Source organism: Rosa chinensis, chromosome 6 (assembly GCF_002994745.2).
Source record: "Rosa chinensis cultivar Old Blush chromosome 6, RchiOBHm-V2, whole genome shotgun sequence".
NCBI lineage: Eukaryota > Viridiplantae > Streptophyta > Magnoliopsida > Rosales > Rosaceae > Rosa > Rosa chinensis.
In genome coordinates, this window is record NC_037093.1 from 51293516 (window position 1) to 51312224 (window position 18709).

Consider the following 18709-nt stretch of genomic DNA (forward strand, 5'->3'; position numbering starts at 1 on the left):
GTACTAGTGTATATATAATCTCTGCAAATTTTCAGCCAAATTGATGATAATTAAGGCATTGATAACTGCTTTAAAGTTAGTACGGTTTAGGTTGACAGATTCTGTCTGTCCATTGATTTAAGCGAGATGTGGATATGTGACCGAAATGTAACCAAAAACTCGAACATCACACGTTAATTTCAAAGCGGAGCTCCGCTCTAATAAGATATATATATATATATATATATATATATATATATATATATAGGGCCCTTCCATTAAGGATCACTTTTTTTGGTCTTTTATAGGGATAGGCATTAGACAAACTTTTCGATTATATTTCGGCATCTCAACCGTTCATTTTTTAGGTCCTAATGTGTAGATCATTTCTACAAATTTTCAACCAAATTGGTGATCGTTAAGGCATCCAAAACTGCAATTTACACGAACAGACCGAATCTGTCGAACCGGAACCGTTCGTGTTAATGGCAAATTACAGTTTTGGATGCCTTAACGATCATCAAATTGGCTGAAAATTTGCAGAAGTGATCTACACATTAGGACCTAAAAACTGAACGGTTGAGATGTGAAAATGTGATCGAAAAGTTGGTCTAATGCCCTATCTCTAGAAAAAATTAGAAAAAGGGATCCCTCACTAGAAGGGCCCTGATATATACACACACACACACACACACACACACACATATCCTATCTAGAGAGAAGCTTCGCTTTGAAATTAACGTGTGAAGTTCAAGTTTTGAGTCACTTTTTTGGTCGTATATCTACATTTCAACCGTTCTGGTATTAGGTACTAGTGTATAGATCATCTCTGCCAATTTTCAGCCAAATTGATGATTGTTAAGGCATTGATAACTGCTTTAAAGCTAGTACGGTTCAGGTTGACAGATTCAATCCGTCCATTAGTTTAAGAGAGTTAGATACCTTAACGATCATCAATTTGGCTGAGAGTTAGATACCTTAACGATCATCAATTTGGCTGAAAATTTGCAGAGATGATCTATACAGTAGTACCTAAAAATTGAACGGTCGAGATGTGGATATGAGACCGAAAACTCGAACTTCACACGTTAATTTCTAAGCGGAGCTCCGCTTTAGATAGGATCTGTATGTATATATATATATATATATATATATATATATATATATATATATATATATATATATATATATGGTACACTGACCCAGGGTGGTTGGTGAACTAAATAATATTGACGAATTGTTAATAGTTATATTGAACATACATATTGACCAAAGCTAGTTAGCATAGCTGTTTTAGTATTGCTCCATAAATTAGGCCCCGGCCGTTTGGTATGTGGTTCAAATACTGTACTCCATTCTACTTAAATTAATTTTTTTTTTATTGGGCCGAATATGGGTACCCTGAAAAAGAGCTATATATTACTATGTAGGCATCATGTGTTTACATTTAAGGGACTCTAAATGGAAATACCAATTCGGCCAACTTCCATATGCAATTAATAGGTACCAATTTAGAGATTTTTTTTTAATAAATAAAGAATTAGGCAATATTAGGTCCTCTGTGACAGTCGATTTGAGACAAAATTTTGTATCCATACAATTTGACCAATTAGGTATCATTATGAGGATTACCTAAAACATTTTGTTGCTAAGCCCGAAACAATGAGAGCCAAAGCCCCAACATAACCAAGGCCGAAGATGTGTGTTGCCAGCCAGAACATTTCATATGTGATAGTGCTTTGATGATGATTTGCATAGCATTTCTTTGTTCCATGTACCATATACTTATTTAATTACTAGTACTGAAATAATCTCAACAATTTAGAGATTTTTTTTTTAATAAATAGAGAATTAGGCAATATTAGGTCCTCTGTGACAACCGATTTGAGACAAAATTTTGTATCCATACAATTTGACCAATTAGGTATCATGAGGATTACCTAAAACATTTTGTTGCTAAGCCCAAAACAATGAGAGCCAAAGCCCCAACATAACCAAGGCCGAAGATGTGTGTTGCCAGCCAAAACATTTCATATGTGATAGTGATTTGATGATGATTTGCATAGCATTTCTTTGTTCCATGTACCATATATATACTTATTTAATTACTAGTACTGAAATAATCTCTTGTGGTTGAAATCTACACATAAGCTTATGTATGCAAATGATTTACGTCTCACTAGAATTCAAGAATAATGGCAAAAAAAATTCAAGATCTATAAGATATATAGGAGTCATAGGACAAGTAGATAGGTTTAGGTGAGGTAATATCTCTGATAGGTCATAATAATTCCCAGAAAATTAATGAGCTACTTTAGATTCCCAGAATAATGAGGTACTTTAGGTTCAGTTTGGTAACGGAACCCTTACATAAGAGTGCGCTGGAGTCCAAATAATTCTTAAAAATGTTCATCATATTATAGATTGTTCAGGTTGGTACTTCGGTAATTTTACTTCACGAACATGAAACAGTAGATCTGATTCATCAAGTTAACTTTTCGGACTTTTCCTGCATTGCACCAGGTTCAAGGCAATAAAATTTGCTTCACTTGCAAACAATCATCGCCACACCCACCTGGTTGCCACCTTCTTCTGGACTCTTCTGAAGCTAAGAGCCACCTACCCTGGAAGAGAAATGAGGTGTAAGAATGTGAAATACTAATAGCCATGCAAAGAGAAGAATGGCATGAGATTCCTTACACATCATTCGTGCTTCTCTCTCCCTTACATCCTCTACTCTCCTATAAATACTAACAGTCTACTCGCCGCTTCACCGCAACCCACAACTAGCTATCTGCCACTGATCATCACTATGGCCAAGCATTTAGCTCTCGTTTTCTCTCTCTGCTTTATTGTTCTCTTCCACGGCTGCTTAGCCAGTCGCCAACAATCTCAGTTCAGCCAGCAAAATGAGTGCCAGCTGAACCAGATCCAAGCCCGCGAGCCCGACAACCGCATTGAGTGCGAAGCAGGTCGGATCGAGTCCTGGGACTACAACCAGGATGACTTCCAGTGCGCTGGTGTCGCCGTTCAGAGAATCACCATTGAGAGCAACGGCCTTCACTTGCCATCTTACACTAACACCCCACGACTAGTTTACGTCGTCCAAGGTAATATCATATCAAATTATTAAAATTGGTGTCGTCTCTTAATTAGTTATATATAACTGAAATTACATGTAGTGTTTGTGCATGGTTAACTTATTGCATTAGTACTGCAGGTTGGGGTCATGTAGGAATGGTGCTCCCTGGCTGTCCCGAGACTTTTGAAGAATCGGAGCAATCTGATGAGGAACAACAGGGCCAGGAACAACAAGGGCAAGGCCAACGAGGCCGCCAGCAACAGGGACGCCGACAGGGACAACAAGAGAGCTTTGAGCAGCTAGACCGTCACCAGAGGGTCCGACGCGTCAAGGAAGGTGATGTCATTGCCGTCCCCGCTGGAGTCACCTGCTGGACTCACAACCACGGTAACCAACCTCTTGTTTTTGTCAGTCTTTTTGATATGAGCAACAAGCGCAACCAGCTTGACCAAAACCCAAGGGTACAATTTCTTACCACATTTTATCAGTATGTGTGTGTGTGTGTATTTACTATTTAGACTGCATGCTTAATTCACTCACTGGTTGCTGCTTAATCTCTCCCTATATAGAAATTCTATCTTGCTGGTAACCCACAAGATGAGTTCAACCAACAAGGCCAAAGCCAATGGGGACAACAAGGACAACAAGGCCGTGGACAACAAGGAAGGACCAGGCGCCAACAGCAGGGAAACAACAACAACAACATCTTTGCCGGCTTCGACACACAGCTCCTCGCCGACGCTCTCAACATCGACCAACAGACCGCCCAGCGGCTCCAGGGACAGAACGACAACAGGCCACAGATTGTTAGGGTTCAGGGACGTTTCGACTTTGTCGAGCCACCACGATCACAGAGGGAGGAAAGACAAATGCAGGGACAAAAAGGACAGTATGAACAGAATGGCATGGAGGAGCTCTTCTGTCACATGAAGATGAAACAGAACATTGGCAAACCTAAAATGGCCGACGTCTACAGCCCGCAAGCCGGTCGCATCAGCACCCTCAACAGCTTCAGCATGCCTATTCTCAGGCGCCTCCGCCTCAGTGCCGAGAGAGGCTTCTTCTACAACGTCAGTATACTTTCATGCATTTGTTAGTTAATTTTAGTTACCAATTGATTGTTTGAGCCTAATTAATAGTGATTGTTGGGTGGTAAACATGTAGAACGCTATCTACAGCCCACACTGGAACTTGAACGCCCATGAAGTCTACTACGTCATCAGGGGCAGCGCTAGGGTTCAGGTGGTGAACGACAATGGCGAGACCATCTTGGACGACCAGGTCCGGCAGGGACAGCTCTTCATCGTGCCACAGAACCACGCCGTGTTGCAAAAGGCCATGAGCAACGGATACGAGTACATTGCCTTCAAGACCGATGACAATGCCATGATGAACACCATGGCTGGCAGGACCTCCGTCCTGCGGGCACTCCCCGACGTGGTCCTCGCCAACGCCTACCAGATGGACCGTGAGCAGGCAAGGAACCTCAAGTACAACAGGCAGGAGACCGTTGCTTTGAGCTCCTCAAGGTCTTCCCGGTCCCAGAGGAACTGGTGGCCTCTTGATGCTTAAATGAATATGATGATCGAAAAGTAAAATATGATGCGGCATGTAGTGTTTTGGCACTAAGCTAGCTTAAGGGGTAGAGAATGAATAAAGGTAGCCTTGTATGGTTCTCTTGTAGTACGAGAGGTCTAACGCACTAAGACGTGGTCGTGCAATAACTAGCTACTACTATATATGGACTTGTAATCCTATGTTTTATATTGAATTTTCTTTCTTTTTCTTCTTCTTTACCTTGGTTATACCTTCTTCTAAATTGTATATATAGAGTAAATTAAAGTGAGTGATGAAGTTTAATAAAATTAACCGAGTTAGCTATAGAGTCTCACAGAATATATTCACCAAAAGCTAGTTACAGCTTCTTCTTTCTAGTTCTACAAATTAAGTGCTACGTAGGCCCCTTTTGGTATCTGGATCAACAAAAATTTGCAAGAACTCTGATCCATTTCGATAACATTTTGACAGTTTGAGTTTGCCCTCTGAATTTTTTAAAATTTGAGATCCTATTTGGTACGAAGTATGGAATCTGGCTTTAATTTTTGGAGCATCCAAGTAACAGCTTTCCACTCCATTCGAAGTGGTTGTTGTTGCCTTAGAGCCAAGTCATTCATTAGTATTACGTTGGATCCGATTATCAATTGTTTGGCTCCTTGAATAGCTTGTCTTCAATTAATCTCTGGTTCGGTGCTATAAACGACCTTCAATCGGAAATTGAAGACCGAGATTCCGAGAAAAACAACTTTATTTCTGTTTTCACTGTTAAGATATGGTGTTGTCTTAGTAAATTTTTTGAGAAAATGTTTAAGAAATGATATACCAAAAAAGCTCTCAATGAAAACAAAGCATTGTATCCACGAAGTGCGCTGTTAATGTAAAAAAATGCTGTAAAAGAGAATATTAACTGATGCAAATACACACCATACAAAACTTCCCGTACTCCTAGTTAGGCTGGGTTCCAAACACTTATAAAAAAAAAAAAATTTAAAAATTTAAAAATAAAAAAAAACTTCCCTCAAATTCTCAAATTTTATTTTTGACATTAATGCATGTCATAGATGCATTAGTGCGGGATACCGTAAACGTTTGATGCAGCTGTGACAGTGATGATGTGAAGTACTTATCTTAATTTTCTATACTGTATTTTTTTTAATCACAAAAATACAACAATATATAAATACCAAATATTACACATGATGTCACACTTCTTTTGAGACAATAAAAGAGACATTACCTAAGTAACTTTAGCTAGTTTCTAGAGTAGCGCGCATAAACTAGTCCACAGAATCCCAAAGGATTCTATGTAAGAACATAATGAGTATTTTCATATCATTTGCAGAGGACGGTCTCAGTCCTAATTTTCCTAAGGAACAGGCTCTGTAAACGAGCGAAAGGCTTTAGAAGCAACCAATGAGGATTGTGGTTGGGCCTGAGCGTTTGAAACGCTATTTGAAGCAAAGTTGGTGATTGCAGTATCAGCTGGGGCGCCATCACCATGATGGACGCCATCCATGGCGTTTATGGATAGGGATTGTGCCAGCCCTAGGCTGGTGGTGGACGGCGGTGGGTGCCCTAGGCAGCGGCAGCGATCATACTTAGTCCAGAAATCAACCTTTGATTCATGCTTCGTTTTGCTCGAGAGAAATGATGTCCATGTGAAGTCTTTAGTAGACGGATCATCACATCATGACTAGGATGACCTATCCTATCGTGACAAAGCGAATATGTGTCTAAATCTAAGAGATCTTCTCTCATAACTTTATTGGATTTAATAGCTCGAATAGTGACATAGAGTCCACTAGAGAGACACATAAACTTCTCTAAGATGCGCATTTATTCGCAATCATTAGAGGTATTGTAAAGGAACTCATTTTCATTCTCTACATGTGTTTTGGCATGGAATCCGTTGACTATTCATAGGTGTGATTTGCCCTAGGAGCGTAGAGGGTTTTTGCGACAGTTATCAAGGTGCCTTTTGGCAAGAGGAACTTGGGCTATTCCATGTCCTTGAATTAATATTGATGACCCAGCCATTGTAGTCACAAAGTAATATGCTCAAAATCAACATTGAGTCATAATGAAAAGAACTCAAAATTTTATTCATAAGCCAACATAATACATCATTGTCTCTTAACCAATAGGAGAATCTAATCCAAATACTAGCTAATGCAAAACAAAGGTAGTCGTTTGACTTTTTTCGGTAACTCCAAAATAAATATGACCAGGTGAGTAGAGAGATGTCGGTGGAGCAAAGCTCGCTTAAGTACCACTTATCTCAAAACCTTCCTAGACATCACACTCATTTTGGATGAGCCTATGTGAAGAAAAACTAAACCAATGGCATTTACTACAAAGTATATGACAATTGCCTCTTACATCTCTTGGAAAAATAAAGACTTAAACAGAATTGACGATCTATTGATCCCAGCCAGATTTGTAGTCCTTAACCATTCACTCTAGATCATCTTCTTGATCTTCTTGTTCCATATAGTGAGCTTCTCTTGCTTCACAATATGGTTTGTAGGCGGTGACAATTTCTTCACGGGCTCTACAAATGTGTGCCCAATGACCGGATACTCCACATCGAGAACATACATCTCTTTGCTCAGACTCAATTGATTAAGGTGCTTTAAAAGCGTCATTTACATGACTCTTAGTATTGGGAGCGCAACCAACATGGCCAGAGGCGTTGCCTCCCTCTCTCTTTCCACGTTGACCTCTTCGGTTCCGTGTTCGCCTGTTTTGGCAGTTACCTTCCCAAGTAGAGAGATTATATGGACCAGAACGTCTGTTGAGTCACAAATTACTTATGCAATTGTGCCCCATAATTAAGAAAATTGATTTGTCTTCCATGCTATTTTACCCTTTTTAATCCATTTCCTTTTATTTGTAGGAAACCTTGCATTAAGAATAAAATGACTATTTGAGGCTTGAAATGTGAAGATTTGAAGCTAGGGGAAGAAGACACGGAGACTGGAAGAAAATTGCAAATCGACTTTTCGGGCGATTTTTCCGGCGACCCGCCACTCATGGAGGGTCTTTTCTCCAGCAAAGGAGGACCATGGTGGTGAGAATCTCCCATCACTTGAAATTCAAACATCTCCTTACACCTTGTCCTTTTGTCACCTTGCTAATTTGGGACCATTTGGGGGACAATGGTGTAAGAGCATCTCTTGCACACTTTGGGACTAAAGAGGACACACATAGCTGATCAAAGAGAGGCAAAAGACCAATTATTCAGCATTCTTAACTCCATTCAATCATCTTCATCCTATCCAAGATCCATTTTCTCTCTAGAGAAGACACCACCATTTCCACCACTACAACCTCCATTTCCTCTACCACTCAACACCACAACTCACCTTAGAGATTCCAAATTTCATCATTCTTACCAATATCAAGAGCTTGGAGCAAGGAGAAGGAGGTGACTACCACCACATCATGTTCTTGGAGACCCATCTCCACCACTTCTTCCGGCATCATCAATAGTCACCCTTTACTCCCTATCTCTTTATGTATTTGATGTTTAATAGAATGTTGAAACTTGTGTATCTAGCTATGTGTGAGTAGTGAACTAGTTGGGGCTAGGGTTGAAAGCCCTAGCCAAACTTGCTTGGATTGATGGTTTTGTTTATAAATTGATGCAAATTCATGTTGTCATTCTCATAATAGTTGATTGCATTACTTAGACCTAATCAATTTGAGTTATGTGTTTGCCATGACATGAAGTTTTTCCTAGAAATTGATTACCTTTAGGCAAAAAGGGAGCATGAAAGCACACCATGTGTGCATGTGAGGGTAGTGAGCTAAAATCACCTAGAGATAGGATTGTTTTGCTTGCTTGGTTACCTAAACTCTAAGCTTTATGCAATTAGGGGCAAAGGATTGAGACCTATCCGGTAATTGAATTTGTCTCTAGGTAGTTAGCTCTAAACTTATCCAGTTAGAGTTAATAAAATGAAAGGGGTTTAAGCCTTAATAGTCCTATCCGGATGCTAAGAGGGTAGTTGGACAATTAGCTTTGCGTCATTCATTTTCAATTGCTTTAATGCTTCTAAGGGAGGTAAAAGGTGAAACCCGATGCCCTAACTCCCATCCATTTGATAACAACTTGTTTAGTTTAGCTTCGTTTATTTCACTTGCTTTCATTATCTCAATTTGAATAGAAACCAATCTCAAAATCAAAATCAAATCTCTACACACCATCTTGCACATACTTACCATGAACTTTGGTTCACTTGTGAGCCTTTGTTTATGATTGTACATTTGCATATTCTTCTAGTTTTTCCTTAGGTTTTCCCTATCTAGGAAAGGATTTACTAATCCTCATGGGTTCGACATCCTTACTTAATCCCCTATTCTATAACTTGTACCTCTTGCACTTGAGGGTGACTTCAATGCTAACAATGTCCAGAAGTATCCCTAAGATTAGGGTTTCTCTCTTGGCGCCCACTTTTTAGGGTGCGACTATAATTGAATTCCGGAATATGCTCTGTTTCCACGGATCTCGAATTATAGTTCTTCACAAGGATGTTGTCATGCTTTTCAGCGAAATTCATAGCTCCAATGAGCTCATGAAACCTTGTGATTTGTCTTCCAGTAACATCGATTCGATAGTTTTTAGCAACCATCAATGCAGAGACGGGGAAAGTAGAGAGAGTTTTCTCGATCAACATCGCATTTGTGATCTCTTTACCACAGAATTCCATTAAGAATTTAATGCGAAGTGCTTCCGAGTTGTAGTCAAGAACTGACTTGAAATCACAGAAGGGAGGCTATGCCATCTCAATTCTAGGTCAGGAAGCAGGGAGTCACGGACGTTGCCAAATCTTTCTTCGAGTGAGACCCACAACCTTCTGGGGTCTTCTTCATTCATACACTCGTACTGGAGCGAATCATCCATATGACAAGTCATTAGGTTGATGGCTTTCGCCTTATTTACCTCTAAGGCTGCTCTATTTGCTTCCAAAGCTTGAGCTTGCTCAACAGTTAGCACGTCCTAGCTAGGCTTGAGAATCTTATCCAGGATTTCATCGGCCTTGAGATGCTGGCGGACATCACGAACCCACTTGTGATATCCAGAACCAGTTGTTCCTAATGGAGCAAAGTCCAATTTGTTCAGGTTACTCATCCTGAAAGAGAACAAGAAAAATGGTTAGTTTCGGAGCGTTAAAGGCTACCACGAAAACATATAAAATTTCTAAGCGTAATCGCTTCCAAGAAATTAGGAATTTTTTAGCGTAATCGCTTCCAAGAAATTCAATTCCAAGAGGTATTGGATTAGATCGAAATAATGACGTAAGTGGTCGATCATAAATTCTCTACAAACTCTAAGTTTGGAGATCTCAACAAGCTCCAAGCTTGGAGTTAGCACAAATCCCCACAGTTCGGCTTAATTAGGTCTCTCCTATGATGAAGAAAGGGGGGTAAAAGAAGGGATTTGCAAGTCCCCGAGAAAAAGAAAAGAAAAGAAATAAAAACTTCAAAAACGGGAATTTTAGTAAAAAATACCTCGAAATAGGTAGCAGGAAAATTTGACCGGAAACAGTCAATCGGCGTTGACGTTGCAGTGGGTCCCTGCTGTTGACGTGGCGGTGGGTCCCTGGATGCTGATGTGGCAGTGGGCCGTGTCTGTGGGCCTGTGTCAGTGGACCTCTGGGCTTCTTTCTTTTCCTTTTTTTTCTTTTCTTTCTTCTGCCCTTTTTTCTGCAAGCCGGTTCAGCAACTTTTAGACCGATTTTTGGAGTTCTGCTTTCGGTTCCTGGATTCTGGGATCGAGGCGCTGCTAGTGGCAAAATTTGGTAGCAATCGAAGGTCCGGAAAGTGGTGAACCGGTGCAGGGATCCCTTTTTTTCTTCTTGGACGGCTGGTTCTATACTTCCGGTGGCCGGTTTGGTGGTTTTCCGGCCGGTTTTGGTGGTACCGCCGCCGGTTCTGGAATCCTAGGATTGAGGGTTTCAATATATGCGGCGGTGGTGGCTAGGGTTTGAAGGCTACGAATTTAGGGTTTTAGGGTTAGGGCTTCGTGCTGATAATGTGTTTTAGAGAAAATGGAATTGAGAGAAAATTACTGTGTCTTCTTATTGATAATAGGGGCCTCTTTATATAGAGGATTACAATGCATAGAATCTGAATCGTACAAGGAAATGTAATCATGCATTGAATGGATATCTTTAAGATTCTCTGAGATTATCTCTAGTTAATAACCCTATTACTACTAGGTCAAATAACCTAGAGTTTGGGCCAGACATATATTCTGGATTTACTTAAACACAAATTTTATTTTTGACATTAATGCACGTCGTAGATGCATTAATATTAGGGCGGAATATCGTAAAAGTTTGATGCAGCTATGACAGTGATGATGTGAAATACTTATCTTAATTTTCTATAGTACATATATATATATACTGTATTTTTTTAATCACAAAAATACAACAATATATAAATACCAAATATTACACATGACGTCACACTTCTTTTGAGACAATAAAAAAGACATTACCTAAATAACTTTAGCTAGTTTCTAGAGTAGCGCGCAGTGCTGCCACAAGGAGAATGACGATCCCACCAACAAAGAGTGGACTTTGATTGGAGATCCCGATCCACAATACTGACACTAAGTCGAAAGGTGAAGCATTAGATCTTTACGTCAAGGCTACCATGTCCAGCTGAACCAAAACCCATATTGAATCAAAAGACGACTCCAAATCTAGTAGAAGATGAGGGAGAGAGCTCACATTACCGTTGAACGTCAAGAGGACCAAACTCCAAGAAATCTTACGAGCGAAAACCGAACACAACCTAGGGAGAAAGTGAGAGTGCACTTATTGTAGTCGAATTTTTCTTCTTTTTATATAAAACCAATTAATATTAAAAAGAAATACAAATAAATAAATTTGTCACACTCTCCACCCTCTTGGATCTTTGCTTTCTTCTTGCCGGGCACTAATGGTTGAATGCCCTTAATGATGTGAGTTTAATTCATATCTATCGAGAATGCAATACGGCTGTTGATGTTATGGCAAAGAATAATATTGAGAATGAGTTTGATCTCATCACTTTTGATTCTTTCCCTTGTTATGTGATTATCTTGCCGACAATATTGATGAGATTGCTGGATCTAGAAGAATTGGGAAATGCACAAACTCACTAGTTGTTTTTGTTTTTATTTGTATTTGTAGGCCTTTCTGGGCCTCCGCAATTTGTATATCGGCTCAAACAACATATGTGAAGGCCCAAGAAGAAAACAACAAAGTGCCCCCCACAAAATGCAAATTCAAAGAAACGAAAACGACAGCCACCAGTGAGAGCCAGGCAGTTGGAAACGATTCAACGAAGACGAAGACGGTAACTGATCACGAGTCAACCGACGGTTTCAGTAATCCGGCCACGTACTCAGATGAACCACTGTCGATTCCGGTCACGTACTCCGACGATCAAGCAGTCGGCTGAGCTCAGTTTCTCTCGTGCTGCCCACTTGGAAGCAGTTCCTTAGTGACAGGTTCAACAACCACCGGCTTGAAATTGAAATTGAAATTGTGAATTCCAGTTTTAGCTACTTGCAAACTGTGGCCTTGTTTATTTTTCATCATAGTATTCATTTTGCTCACTGTAATTGGGTCCTTAATGCTTAGTTTAATGTTAGCTGAAGAAGCAAACTAACCCAAAAAACTAGTTTCCACAAAGAAAGAAATCCCTCATGTTCTCTAAGGGCTGAGTGTTGGAATCAATGGTTATAGATTGACTAGTGCTGTTAGCAAATAGCAAGGGTCAGTATTTCGAGATGGAGAGGAATAGTAGAGGATGATCATGGGCTCAAAGATTGCCTTTTGCACAAGTCTCCATCCTTTATCTGGCAAGAAGAGTCAAATCAAAATCAGTGAGGGTGGTATAAATACTAAGTCTTTATCAGAAATTTGCAACTGCATAATGAGTTGCACAAATCACTTTACATGTCACATTCACTATTCATTCGAAGAGTGATGGCACCATCTTTTCAATTGTTATGTGTTTAGGAGTGCGGAGAGAGAGAGAGCGGAGTGCAGAGGAGAAATTTCCCCCGAACGCTCTCTCTGGAAGCTTCTTCTCCGATCAAGTTTTCACAGGTTTGGGACTCTTCTCGCTGATAGAGGTACTATTTCTTCTTTTTCCTCATCTTATTGTTTGCTCTGAGTTTGTTCTGTTGTTTTCAATTAGAGACTTATGTTTCAATCTTTAGGATTAACTTAAGGCATAGTTTAGCTGATGGAAACTTCATTGTTGTTACTTTTCAATGCAGATTTCGGCTCTTTTTTCTTCGTTCTCAGTTTTTTCAACTTCATTATGGTTACCATGCATGTGCTTCTCTAAATAGGAATCCTTTATTTCTAGCCAAGTACATGTTTCCAGTTGAATACACTCATCTCTTTGCAAATTTCCATATCAATATATGAACTGTGAATGACTGTCTTCCTCTTTTTTTCTTTATTCTGGGTTGTCAGTGTCCTTATGCAGAACAGTCTGCACAAAGACAACGCTGATTTTTCATTGTTTCAGTAAATTACCAATTGTCAGATACTGGTGTTTAAACATTTTGGCCTATCAGTGTTATTATGCAGACAATTGACTTTCAACTTTTATATAAAATTGATGTTTAAGTATAAACTTCGATTTCTCAAAAAAAAAAAAAAAACAAAGAAAAAAGAAGAAGAAGAAAAGTATAAACTTTGAGATACAGTCTGACCCTTCTTCATTTTGATTTTAATATTTGAAAATTTGGTTATTATCTTTGTTTGGCATCCCATGGGATTAGTTTGATGTAGATAACAAATTTTGAGGCTGTGATCCTTACAATATAAATTTGTTTCAGCTTTGTAGGAAGAAGATAGATAGACGGGGAGAGTCAGCCATTGCTTCAGCAACGATAGCACAATGTAGAGTAGTGCTGAAGCTTTGCAAAATGTTGACCCACCATTCATGAACTGAGTAATATTTCCAATCAGTTGGCGACATTGGTTTCTGACTTTCCAGCAAGGGAGGTTGCTCTCAGGTTTTTCTGTAATTTCAATTTATTACATTGTTGCAGAAGATGGTGCTAGCTCTGAGCATAGACAGTACTAATAAATAATAATGGACCTTTTTACTATTCCAGTATGTCACACATGTATGTTTTTATTATTACTGGTGAACCTATTTATTATTGCTCAGTCTTTGAGTCTAGGAACAAGCAAATTTAGTAGGTTTAAATTATCAGGAGTTTGTGATTGTGTCAATGATGGAGAATGTTGTTGTTTTGGGATTCGGGGCTAGCATGCCTGCCATGAGAAACAATGTAGCTCTGGCTGAGAATGACTCAAAGTAGCTCTCAATTAATTTATTAATTTCTCAATGCAGTACAATTAACTTATTGGTTACTCTTTGGTTATTTGGTTGATGACCTGTATGTCATCCTCATGAAATTTTGCAGGGAGTAGGTGGCGTAGAAAATGTAGCGCCTGAGATGCTAACAAGATGTGGTGTTGGTCGCCCTCTATTGTACGATTATCACAAAGTAGAGCTAGCTAACACGAATATGTTATTCTTTCGTCCAGAACAGGTGTTCATTCTTATTAGGCTCATTTGTCTTCCTTTCTTTTTGGAATTTGCCTTCTATGTTCATTTGCCAGCAAACTGGTTCCATGAAATATAGTTTATTTTACTGCTTACTAATGAATGAATTGATCGATTCAGGTTCAACATCTTATGGAGAAATGCTTACCCTTTCACATTAGTCTTGACCAATGCATTAAGGCCTTAACATATCTGCACACATTACACCACTCGTCACACTTACAGGTTCAGTTTTAATCTCGCTCTCTCTAGCTAGCTGAAGTTCCTATTCAAACTCATCGCAAGCTCCTTTTGATGTGTGATACAGATTGCTTATTGCTCAAAGATTGGGGAAGCTGCAGGAAAAAAGGGTGGAAACCTCGACGCACAATTATCTTATCCAGTTGGCATGTTGAAGAATACAGCCTGGTCTCACTCTCTCCCTCTGTCACTATTTCAATTTCCATGTTTCTGTGAGATTATAAACCGAATAATGTTTGCAGATAGGATCAACTGAATGGGTAGAATACTTTGGTGAGAACTGAAGTAGAACTCAATATGCAGCAAGTTTCTATTTGTGCACTGATTCTGATGTTGGTTTTTGGGAAAAGGAAGTTAAAAAAAAAAAATTGAGAATTTGATTGATGTCATTGAAGGTGAAGAAGAATCTGATTGCTTAGTTTGAGTTTTTTTGCAACTAAAGTTCTAGCATTTGAGAATAAGCAGCATCTGTTACAATATAAAACATTTCACTCTCCAGAGAGAATATAGTGAATGTGTTTGTAGCTATTTGTTGCCGTTTAGTAGCTCTAAGCTTTTGCTTCTTGGGGATCTGTAGGGAAGAACTCGATGTGTTTTTGAACTGAAAAACGACTGATTTATGTATTAATTCCAGATACGAAGATAAAGGAGAAACAATAAATTCTCTTTTTCAATTTTAATTGTTGCTACTAAAATGAAAAACAAACTGTGTTTATCTGCTTATAATTGTTTTTTGAGTTCTTTCCGTAGCAGAAGTAGCAGATAGCAATATGGCTGAACAAAATTCTTCTAGGAATGAACTGGCTAGGGAACTCATCCGTATGAAAAAGACATTTCCTTTAATTGCAATTTAAAAAAAAAAAATTATTTTGGTAGTTCTGATCAACTGAAGTCTTTGTGTCTAGGGCTTAGACAGAGGAAATATGATTGCAAGCTCAATGTGCTGCTCAAATATCTGAACTGGCTGCTCCCAAGGTAATCAACATGACAATGACTCAGCAAATAGTGATTGAAAACTATCTATTTTAATCATAATCATTGTTAATAGCGTTATGCAAGTATAAACGAATCGATGATAATCATAATCAATGTTTGTTGTGTAGAGAGAGGAAGTTATCCTCGAAGATTTAAACATGAGATTGAAAGAGCTCGAGTACGATGTGCAAGTGCAAATCAAACTGAAAGATGGTAAGGGCTATCATTTCCTCTTCTATAATCTGGTGTTGAAAAACCTTGCATATAGATACTAATGCTTTATGTTTCTCTGATAGCCTTGGATGAAGAAACCACAAAGGAGCACGAGTTACTGATGAAAGTTTTGAGTGGGACAGGGTTTGGACAGCTTGAGTGAAATCGACATCGTGAACCGCAGAAAGATCTACAATATGCAGCAGGCTTAATAAGTGGTGTTGTTTTCAGCAAATAATGATCCAGCAAACAACTGTTATAACTGAATTATAATTGCTATTTTATTAGGCTCAGCCATATTATTAATAAATTTCAGGCGGATAACAAATCCGCAGCAATGCGCGGGCTTGCTAACTAGTTTCTATGAGATGGGACAAGTAGATAGGTGAGGTAATTGTCCTGACGATTAGAGTGATTAACTTCCAGACTAGCTGTACTTTGAATTTCGTCAAAAGTAATTTATAAGAGGGCTGGAATGTGGATTCTTAAAGAGGGTAAATGTGCTTCAACTCTTAAGTAATCATAAAGGGATGGAAGATGGAAGATGGATTTTGGCTATTGCTAGATGTTAAGGTTCCTATATTTCACCCTGCCGTTGCTAATCTATTTACTTTACCAAACAACGGTGTAGATTATATATCGTCCCGGTTGCTAATCTATTTACTTTACCAAACATGAAACAGATTCGAGCTGATATCCTGAATTAACTTTTTCCTGCACTGCACCAGGATCAAGGCAGTAAAATTTTCATTACTTGCAGACAATCATGGCCGCCTCCCACCTGGTTGCCACCTTGTTCTCTGCACCTTGTATCTCCTCTAAAGCGAATAGCCACCTGCTCAGGTTTAAAAATGAGGTGTATGTATTTGAAATACTAATAGCATGCAAAGAGAAGAATGGCATGAGATTCCCTACACATCATTTGTACTTTTCTCCTCCTCTCTCCTATAAATACCAACGCCTTCTACTCGCCACTTCACCACAACCCAAAGCTAGCTATCTACCACTGATCATACTATGGCAAAGCATTTAGCTCTCGCCTTTTCTCTTTGCTTGCTTGTTCTCTTCCACGGCTGTTTAGCCAGACGCCAACAATCTCAGTCCAGCCAGCAAAATGAGTGCCAGCTGAACCAGATCCAAGCCCGCGAGCCTGACAACCGTATTGAGACTGAAGCAGGTCGGATTGAGTCATGGGACTACAACCAGGATGACTTGCAGTGCGCTGGTGTCGCTGTTCAAAGAATCACCATTGAGCGTAATGGCCTTCACTTGCCTTCTTACACTAACACTCCAAGGCTTGCATACGTTGTACAAGGTAATGTGCAAAACAGTTGTTTATTTGTCATTCAGTAAATTGCGCGTTGTGGTGATTAAGTTGATATTTTTGGATACTTTACTGTAGGTAGGGGTCATCTAGGGATGGTATTCCCTGGCTGTCCTGAGACATTTGAGGAGTCTGAGCAATCTGATGAAGAACAACAGGGTCAGCAACAACAATGGCAAGGCCAACAACGGGGCCGCCAGCAACAGGGACGCCGACAAGGACAATTCGGACAGCAAGGCCAACAAGGACAACAAGACTTTGAACAGCTAGACCGACACCAGAGGGTGCGACGTGTCAAAGAAGGTGATGTTATCGCAATCCCCGCCGGAGTCGCAACCTGGTCTCACAACGACGGTGACAGATCTCTTGTTTTTGTTACTCTTTTAGACATCGGCAATAACCACAACCAGCTTGACGAAAACCCAAGGGTACACTGCTTTACCGACATTTTAACACTATATACATAATGACATAATGTTAACAATTTATATTACATGCTTAACTCACTCAATGGTTGCTGCTTAATCTCAATTTATAGCGATTTTATCTTGCTGGTAACCCACAAGATGAGTTCAACCAACAAGGCCAAAGCCAAAGCCAAAGGAGACAACAAGGACAACAAGGACAACAAGGAAGGAGCAGGCAGCAACGGCAGGGAAACAACAACAACAACATCTATGCCGGCTTCGAGACACAGCTCCTCGCCGACGCTCTCAACATCGACCAACAGACTGCCCAGCAGCTCCAGGGACAGAACGACAACAGGCCACAGATTGTTAGGGTTCAGGGACGTCTCGACTTTGTCGAGCCACCACGGTCACAGAGGGAGGAAAGACAACTGCAAGGACAACAAGGACAACAGGGACAGAATGGCCTTGAGGAGCTATTCTGCCACATGAAGATCAAGCAGAACATCGGCAAGCCTTCATTGGCCGACGTCTTCAGCCCGCAAGCCGGTCGCATCAGCACCCTCAACAGCTTTAGCCTGCCTATTCTCAGGCACCTCCGCCTCAGTGCTGAGAGAGGCTTCTTGTACAACGTCAGTATTCTATGCATGCAGTTTGCTAGTTAATTTTAGTCACCCGATGATTAATTAATCATGATTTTTATCTGGTATGGCACATGCAGAATGCTATCCACAGCCCACACTGGAACTTGAATGCCCATGAGATCGTCTATGTCATCAGAGGTAGCGCCAGGGTTCAGGTGGTGAACGACAACGGCGAGACCATCTTGGACGACCAGGTCCGCCAGGGACAGCTCTTCGTCGTGCCACAGAACCACGCCGTGTTGCAGAAGGCCATGAGCAACGGATACGAGTACATTGCCTTCAAGACCGATGACAATGCCATGATCAACACTCTGGCTGGCAGGACCTCCGTCCTGCGGGCACTCCCCGACGTGGTCCTCGCCAACGCCTACCAGATGGACCGGGAGCAGGCAAGGAACCTCAAATACAACAGGCAGGAGACCCTTGCCTTGAGCTCCTCAAGGTCTTCCCAGTCACAGAGGTACTGGTGGGAGTAAATGAGATGTAAAAAAGATGTGTTGCGGCATGTAGTGTTAAAGTGGTACTTGCTAGCTAAGCGGTAGAGAATGAATAAAAGTAAGCCTTTAATGTATGGCTCTCGTGTACTACCAGAGATCTAATGCACTCGGTTAATAAGTGGCTACCGTACCTGTAATCTTTTACTCTTTTCTAATGAAATTTCTTTCTTTTTCTCCTTTGCGTTGGTTCCTCTCCA

At 40.2% G+C, this 18709-nt stretch overlaps 2 protein-coding genes across 2 annotated transcripts; both read left to right on the forward strand.

Annotated features, from left to right (window-relative positions):
• The first annotated feature begins 2791 nt into the window (after nt 1-2791).
• LOC112171528 (prunin 1 Pru du 6.0101) lies at nt 2792-4663 on the forward strand. The gene is made up of 4 exons (XM_024308699.2): nt 2792-3089; nt 3200-3522; nt 3631-4131; nt 4226-4663. The coding sequence occupies exons 1-4, from the start codon at nt 2792-2794 to the stop codon at nt 4631-4633; spliced, it is 1530 nt and encodes a 509-aa protein (XP_024164467.1). The 3' UTR covers nt 4634-4663.
• A 7211-nt stretch (nt 4664-11874) lies between these two features.
• On the forward strand, nt 11875-18630 carry LOC112169673 (prunin 1 Pru du 6-like). The gene is made up of 11 exons (XM_040507506.1): nt 11875-12755; nt 13473-14198; nt 14333-14437; nt 14520-14620; nt 14695-14847; nt 15358-15427; nt 15556-15640; nt 15724-16955; nt 17043-17392; nt 17503-18003; nt 18093-18630. Exons 8-11 carry the CDS (start codon nt 16658-16660, stop codon nt 18489-18491), a joined length of 1548 nt encoding a protein of 515 aa, XP_040363440.1. The 5' UTR covers nt 11875-12755; nt 13473-14198; nt 14333-14437; nt 14520-14620; nt 14695-14847; nt 15358-15427; nt 15556-15640; nt 15724-16657; the 3' UTR covers nt 18492-18630.
• Nucleotides 18631-18709: the final 79 nt, after the last annotated feature.

Excerpts from the sequence above, each read along its gene's own strand:
- LOC112171528 (XM_024308699.2), top strand. The coding sequence starts at position 2,792 with ATGGCCAAGCATTTAGCTCTCGTTTTCTCTCTCTGCTTTATTGTTCTC. Across the intron at positions 3,523-3,630 it reads AGCTTGACCAAAACCCAAGG|AAATTCTATCTTGCTGGTAA; the intron begins GTACAATTTCTT and ends CTCCCTATATAG. Across the intron at positions 4,132-4,225 it reads AGAGAGGCTTCTTCTACAAC|AACGCTATCTACAGCCCACA; the intron begins GTCAGTATACTT and ends GTAAACATGTAG.
- LOC112169673 (XM_040507506.1), top strand. The coding sequence starts at position 16,658 with ATGGCAAAGCATTTAGCTCTCGCCTTTTCTCTTTGCTTGCTTGTTCTC. Across the intron at positions 16,956-17,042 it reads GCTTGCATACGTTGTACAAG|GTAGGGGTCATCTAGGGATG; the intron begins GTAATGTGCAAA and ends ACTTTACTGTAG. Across the intron at positions 18,004-18,092 it reads AGAGAGGCTTCTTGTACAAC|AATGCTATCCACAGCCCACA; the intron begins GTCAGTATTCTA and ends TGGCACATGCAG.